At 45.8% G+C, this 8,168-nt stretch overlaps 1 protein-coding gene across 2 annotated transcripts in view; it reads right to left on the minus strand.

Annotated features, from left to right (window-relative positions):
- The window catches only part of LOC126335041 (xaa-Pro aminopeptidase ApepP-like), a 232,299-nt gene extending 224,678 nt beyond the window's left edge, over positions 1-7,621 (minus strand). The window contains exon 1 of one of the 2 annotated variants that reach the window (XM_049997910.1): positions 7,530-7,621. In XM_049997910.1, the coding sequence (XP_049853867.1) occupies positions 7,530-7,593 (64 nt within the window). In that variant the 5' untranslated portion in view covers positions 7,594-7,621. The remainder of the gene's footprint in view (positions 1-7,529) is intronic. The other variant, XM_049997909.1, reaches the window with a different exon arrangement.
- Between the last annotated feature and the right edge of the window lie 547 nt (positions 7,622-8,168).

Genomic DNA, 8,168 nt, shown 5'->3' on the forward strand with positions numbered 1-8,168 from the left:
TTCCTTTTCCTACTATCGAATTTCAGTCACCCATGACTATTAAATTGTGGTCTCCCTTCACTATCTGAATAATTTCTTTTATCTCATCATACATTTCTTCAATTTCTTCGTCATCTGCAGATCTAGTTGGCATATAGACTTGTACTACTGTTGTAGGCGTGAGCTTCGTGTCTATCTTGGCCACAATAATGCGTTCACTATGTTGTTTGTAGTAGCTTACCCGAACTCCTATTTTTTATTCATTATTAAACCTACTCCTGCATTACCCCTATTTGATTTTGTAGTTATAACCCTGTATTCACCTGACCAAAAGTCTTGTTCCTCCGGCCACCGAACTTCGCTAATTCCCACTATATCTAACTTTAACCTGTCCATTTCCCTTTTTAAATTTTCTAACCTACCTGCCCCATTAAGGGATCTGAAATTCCACGCTCCGATCCGTAGAACGCCAGTTTTCTTTCTCCTGATACCGACGTCCTCTTGAGTAGTCCCCGCCCGGAGATCCGAATGGGGGACTATTTTATCTCCGGAATATTTTACCCAAGAGGACGCCATCATCATTTAACCATACAGTAAAGCTGCATGCCATCGGGAAAAATTACGGCCGTAGTTTCCCCTTGCTATCAGCCGTTCGCAGTACCATACAGCAAGGCCGTTTTGGTTATTGTTACAAGGCCAGATCAGTCAATCGTCCAGACTGTTGCCCCTGCAACTACTGGAAAGGCTGCTGCCCCGCTTCAGGAACCATACGTTTGTCTGGCCTCTCAGCAAGATACCCCTCCGTTGTGGTTGCACCTACTGTATGGCTAACTGTGTCGCTGAGGCATGCAAGCCTCCCCACCATCGGCAAGGTCTATGGTTCATTGGGGGGGTGGGGGGGCATATTCTTATAAATAGTGTAATATACATCAGGTTGTGATATTCACTCTATGGACCCTTCATTATTGTAATAATAACAGAATAATAAGTGGAACAGCATTAGAAATAGTCTTACTTTAGTTTGTTGTAACAAATATTATTTGCCTGAAAATAAACTAATAAACAATACTCTTAAACCGATCATTTATAGTACTTTTCTAACTCGTTCTCCCCACGAATCTGCTATTTCTCTTCGAGAATTGACCTTCATGGAGTGTCTGAAATTGAGCAAAAAGGGATGCGTCAGGCTTCCCAACAAGGCACCGTTCAGCAATGAAATGATAATTAAATCAAGACCCTAAGCTGTCGACAGGCGTTGATATACATGAACGAGGACAGTTGAAAATGTGTGCTCCAACCTGGAATCTCCTGCTTATATGGTAGATGATCTATCCATCTTGTTTAATTTTTTTAAAATCTCATTTTGTTCGATATTGCCTTTGTTCGGGGTGGACATCCCATAACACCCGTTCAAGTTTAGTGTTGAGACGTTCACTCAGTTTTTTTTTTACTTTTTTTATTATTACATAGGGCAGCTAACCCTCTGATCCAACACGCTGAGCTACCGAGCCGGCAAACTTGTACCATGATCAGGAACTGAACCCATTTTAAAATGTTTCAAATGGCTCTAAGCACTATGGGACTTAACATCTGAGGTCATCAGTCCCCTAGACTTAGAACTACTTAAACCTAACTAACCTAAGGATATCACACACATCCATGCCCGAGGCAGGATTCGAACCTGCGACCGTAGCAGCAGCACGGTTTCGGACTGAAGCGCCTAGAACCGCTCGGTCGCAGAGTCCGGCATCCATCTGAGCCACCGAGGGCACACAGAATAATGCGACGGCAGGGATTTATTCCCAGCTTAATGCCCACACACTACATTCGTAGTGCCTCTGCCCATTACACTCATTACTGGCGGCAGACAAACTCACCGAGTCTCGTAAGAGTTCGGGCAATGCGTGTGCATCCAGCACAGAAGAAGAAATTCAATGGGCGGTTAGCCTTAACTATATGAAGATAGTATCTGTTCTTCCGGAGACGTCAAAAAGGGCAGATACCATCTTCATATACGGTTCAGGCAGGTGGCTGAAGTATTCTCGCGTGTGAGGACTGTTTGAATGGTGTGAAACGGGCCAGTGTCTCTCAGTAGCGATTTACACTGATCAGCCAGAACATTAAGACCGCCGACTTATTTTCGATATAAACCGGCCCAGACGATAGCAGCGTCACCTGGCGAGGAATGACTGCTAGTCAGACACATGCACAGTGCGTGTAGTATCAGTGACCGTACTGTCCGTGTGAAGGCGCGATCTATTCGAGTTTGACCGAGGGCAGATTGTGATGGCCCGGGGACTTGGCAAGAGCATTTTGGAAACTGCACGATTTATCGAGTGTTCGAGGATTGCTGTGACGAGTGTCTGTAACAGGTGGCTAAACCAGTGTGAAACCATGTCGAGAAGTCGCGGCGTTCGGCGGCTACCCCCAGTTACAGACGTCGGGCGTCGTAGGTTGGGCAGACTGGTAAAACAGGACAGGTGGCGAACTGTGGCGGAACTTACATCAGACTTTAGTGCTGGGCAAAGTACAAGTGTGTCTGAACACACAGTGCACCTCAGAATCCTAACAATGGGCTCCGCAGCCGATGACCCATTCATGTACCAATGTTAACACCACGACATTGGTAACTACGACAGAAATGGGAGGTTGTCCATCGTTACCGGACATTGGCGCATTGGCAAAGATGCGCACGGCGTGGCGAATCCCGATAGATTCCTCAACATGTCGATGGGAGGGCGCGAATCCGTCATATTCCAGGGGAACAGCTCCTTGACACCTGTACTGTGGGACAGAGACAAGCTGGCGGCGGCTCCATTGTGATCAGCGTAACATTCACGTGGGCATCCATGGCTCCAGTGGAGCTCGTGCAAGGCACCATGACGGCCTAGGAGTATCGTACACTGATTGCAGGCCACTTTCACCCCTTCATGTCGAATATGTTTCCTGACAGCAGTGGCATTTTTCAGCAAGACAATACGCCAAGTCACAAGGCCACGAGTGTGATGGAGTGGTTCGAGGAACACAGTGACGAGTTCCAATTGTTGTGTTGGTCTGCCAACTCGCCAGATCTGAACCCAGTCGAACACATCTGGGATGTGATTGAACTTGCCGTCAGAGCTCATCCTCCCCCCCCCCCCCCCCCCCCCGGAATTTACGGTAATTAGGTGACTTGTGTGGGCAGATGTGGGGCCAGCTCGCGCCAGCGACCTACCAAGGCCGCATTGCGTCCATGCCATGACGAGTCGCTAGTGGCGGACATACTGGGTAGTAGGTAGGTGGTCGTAATGTTCTGGCTGATCATTGTATACAGGGGCCATCTATTTACCAGCGTCATTTCTTCTTCTTCTTTTTCTTATGATCAGCTTCTTGCAGTGCAATAAATGTGCACCAAGCGACGACTGCTAAATACTCTTCTCACATAATAACGGCTGGTGAAATTGTAATTGAGACGCTACTTCATAACAAAAACAAAACGCGAGCAATGTCGGTAAGTTTCCAGAGCCAACTGAGATTGCGCATGGCCGAATTCCTCGGTCCTCCAAGCTCTTGGTTTCGTGAGGATGAGAAGCAAACACCAGCGCATTGGCGACAAACGTTGGCGGAATCCAGTGTCTGTCGTTCGTTGGTCTAGTGCGTACTAGCTCAACAGGTGTGCGGACACTTTTTGATCACATAGTGTACCTGTACATGTAACATAGAGTTTGCTCGAATTTTTTGCCGTGGTAACGCTCCCTATGAGTGCTCTGATCACTAGTGTGTACGTTTAGCTATGTAGCGCCTCTGGCGTTTGTGGACATAATTACTGATCTGTGAGTCCCACCTTCGATTCCTCATACCAAAATTTCTGTGATGGAAAGGCCTAAAACGATTTCCACTTGCCCCAGTAACGAGAAGTGACACCGTGCCTAGGGGAGCAGTTAGCGATGTGGTAAGCCGCTAAAGAAGCGACACATCGGAACCCTTCCCCCTAGATCTGAGCAACGCGATACTTCTTGCACCCCCCCCCCCCTTTTTTTGAAACCGTAAACAAGCAATGAACACGTAAAACAGCTGGAGACCCTTGTTCATGCAATTACCACGCCGGCCGTCATAAGGTAAACGACCTTTAACGACTCATAAATTACCTGTACTGCTCGTTAACTACGGTTCTAGGGCTCATGTGCTGCATACATCACGATGCGAGAACTGTCGGCTCAAACATCGGCGAAAGTGCAACATAACACTTGTTACAAGCTTACTCGTTCACAGAATCGCCAAGTGGTCAGTGTGAACACTTCTCCACGGCAATCACTCTTAACGCTCTAAACATTTTATTTCTATATGATTTCTTCCGGAGAAAAAAGTGCCTTCTCAGCAAACAGAAAACAGTATTTTCCTCGCAAAAAAGAACTGGGCCTCTGTATTGATGAAGATCTTTTGTAGCGTAATTGCGACGTCAGGGTTACATTTCCATTCAACAACTTTCACTACTCTAAATTACAAACAAAACAAAAGATATTAGTTTCTGTCACGCTGAAAGTCGTAATTTGAGCGATTGTTCTTCTTAATACGTGTGTTTTCGTTTTCTGTTTGTTCTCTAACGAGCAAAAGTTGCGAATCCGTCTTACACTGAAAACCGATAGGTATCAAAACAGCTATCAGTGACATTATCATCGCTGAATCGATTTATCTTGCCAATATCAAGTTTCCGAGGTAATCCCTGCTTCTGTTGTCAGCAAACACAATTTTTTCGTTGAAAGTGAAATAGTCTTGAAGCAGAAGGTCAGTTCGAACTATTGCTTTCCTGTTCGTGGTTCTAGCGGAGCAGCATGGCTTTTCAATACACGCGCACCTGAGAACCGGCAAACGGAACCAAGTTGTGATTTAAAACACGCAGACACAGATACATAGTTGTTTCTCACACATACATATATAGTCTATTGGCAGGTGTAAAAATGCCGTTAGTTTTCAGTTATGACCCTAGGACTAACAATGGTTCGGACTGTTGGAGTTGTTGCTTTAAGAGTAGCAAAACCTTGCTTGCTCTGAGTTGCAGCAGATTATAAAATGTGCACATGTTCACGTGTTTAAGTGTTTCGTGCTTATTAATACTGCTGAAAACATCCTCCTTTGAAGCACAATGCTTAAAACATTTTTGCTGATATACTGTGTGCCACAACGTACTATCAAACAATGGAACTATACTGAACACAGATACGTTCTTGAGTTCGCCTCGTTACCATACCTGAACTGATTGCTTCTCAATTGTTTAGTTCCTGTGGTTAACATATATGACTTGGTTGCTTCTTAACTTGTTTCAGAAGGTCTTGATCTTATAATCAACTCGAAACATTCGTTAACACTGCCCTAGGCGGCTTCGAACACCTGTCCCCATTGTGTACACCTCAAAGCTGAACGAAATTCTGAATATTTGACAGTAATGGTGAATCACTAATTATTTACTGATGTTAGTCATTTCAAGTACAAAGGAAACAATCCAGACTTTCTTGGGAAATATTTGTGCAGCGTAAAAGGAACATGGAAATCGAACGAAACTGCGAGTTTTTGATTTAAGTAGTCACGTTTATAAGCTTGATAAAGAGAGACTAATAGAGAATCAAGTTAAGAGGAGTATTGGTAACAGATATGACTCAATCTGAGGCAAGATGGAGAATCAGTATGGAAAGAAGTTCTTAACTGGAATGAAAGGCATCTCAAATTAGGTGGGAGAGAGCTATAGAACGGAAAGTATGACAAGGCTTGGCAATGCAGAGATCAGGTTAGGTCTACGCGCGACTGTTATGAACATGAATTACAACATACGAGGGCTGTTCGGAAAGAAAGGTCCACAGTGAAAGTCAAAAAAATTTTTATTCGCAACAGTTAGCCGCACCTTCCAGCTATCTCTATGAATAGTCGCTGCTCCGACTTAAAACATTTGTCATGGCGTTGTACAAACTTTCCAGTACCCTCCTTACAGAAAGGAACGCCGCCTGTGCTTTCCAACAATTCTCAACGCAGATCTGCCTTTAGTTGTTTGTGCTAAAATGTTGTTTTCGTAGCCAGCGGTTCATGTGAGCAGAGACGAACGGCGGAGGGCGCCAGTTAAGGGCTATATTCTTGGTGATCATACAGTACCCATCGAAAACGCCGCAGGATGCGGTTGAGAACTGTCTTGCAGAATGAAACGCATGACCTTTATGTTATGCAGGCTGCATAGTTGAGGCTAAATCTCTCGCCAGATCCAATACTTGGCGAGAGACGCTGTTGTTTTAGGCACTTCTACGTGATCACTTGGCGCTCTGAACTGAAAAGAGCGACGTGAAGCGATCGACTGAAGACACTGTGCAACAAGTCGGTGCAAAGTTCATCGGATTTTCACAGTGGTTTCCATTTCGCGCCTAATCGAGCCTTACCTCCCCAACATGCCTCGTACATATAACTGTAACCATTCACTTTTAGAGATCTTTCCACAAGGCATTTGTAAGAATTAGGCCTCCAGCATCGAACGGGATTCGTGTTTTTATTAGCACTCAGCAAATCCACATAACTTTGGAGCATGCACAACCACCTGACGATGGAACTTTACGACACCGATAGTTAAAAGAAGAATAAAACTGAATGGGTTATGAAACTTCGTGGCAGATTAAAACTGTGTACCGGACCGAGACTCAAACTCGGACCTGTGCCTTTCGCGGGCAAGTGCTCTACCAACTGAGCTACGCAAGCTTGGTAGCTCAGTTGGTGCTTGGGTAGCTCAGTTGGTAGAGCACTTGCCCGCAGAACGCACAAGTCCCGAGTTCGAGGCTCGGTCTGGCACACAGTTTTAATCTGGCAGGAAGTTTCACACCAGCGCACACTCCGCTGCAGAGTGAAAATCTCATTCTGAATGGGTTATGATTTTTTACGTTCAAATGGCTCTGAGCACTATGGGACTCAACTGCTGTGGTCATCAGTCCCCTAGAAATTAGAACTACTTAAACCTAACTAACCTAAGGACATCACACACATCCATGCCCGAGGCAGGATTCGAACCTGTGACCGTAGCAGTCGCACGGTTCCGGACTGCGCGCCTAGAACCGCGAGACCACCGCGGCCGGTGATTTTTTACGTATTTCAATTAAGACTTACTACGCTACAAAAGATATAGCCAACATCAGAATGATGTGGCGACGCTCTAGCTTCCAATGGGAGTTAAAGGAGCTGCCAGTGACAACTCACTGTAAAATAAGGATCAATGCACAACACTTAAATCCCGTCTAAAATGTATGTAGCTTAATCCTATTTGTTTGCACATTTCACTGGTTGAGCTCCGACGGATAACTTCGCAGAGGAATACGAAAAAATAATGCGGAAATTCCCTGCAACGTCGCGCAGCGCTCATATTATTAAACGATTACGAAACTGCACAAGTCGAATGAAGCAAAACAGCGTCAGCTTTTGCGAAAAAGTGATCGCGAACACAATAAGAAGACGGCGCAACAGTTACGAAACACGTCCACAGACCACAGACGGCAGGCAATGCGCGAAACAAGTAGCAGCAAGCGGCGGGGGTTCCCCCGACTTACCGAGGACTGCGAGTGCGCAGGCGCCGGTCGGGCGGCCCAGGCGCGGGCGCGGACACGCTTCCATCTCTGGCGCGCGGCGCGGCCAGCGGGGGTATATAGCGCACCCGCCGGTGGGCCGCCGCAGTTATCTGCGACACCGCTAATCTGGCGCCTCCTACCGTTAACTCTGGGCAGCGCCGGGCGCGACGCGAACCGAAAGTTGCAGGTGCGCTGTCCTGTGCGACGGGCCGAGAAGGGTCTCATACGATAGGGATGGCGGTTATCGCTGGAACAACAGGTTTTCGGTTATATCGCTCTGCTTTCCACACCAGTTTAACCTGACTGTCAAAATCGCTCAAAATAACCGGTACCTGAAAGAGCCGATTTTCGTTTTTTTCTTTTCTTTCCTGTAATAAACGTAAAAAATCGAACAAGGATTGAAAAATTTTGACTCTCTCTGTTTCTAGATACGTAGAATCAAAATATTAAATTAAATAAAAGAAAACTTAGTCCGTCCGCCATTCGCTGCTTTTCTCTAAATGTGATAAGTGGTTGAATGCTACAAAAATACTAGTGTTCTGCTACTGATTCTGATTTCTTAAAACTCTAGTCAAACACACATATGTAATCGGGGATCGTACCAAAATGCCCCCAGACTTC

This window comes from Schistocerca gregaria, chromosome 2 (genome assembly GCF_023897955.1).
Source record: "Schistocerca gregaria isolate iqSchGreg1 chromosome 2, iqSchGreg1.2, whole genome shotgun sequence".
NCBI classification, from domain to species: Eukaryota; Metazoa; Arthropoda; class Insecta; order Orthoptera; family Acrididae; genus Schistocerca; species Schistocerca gregaria.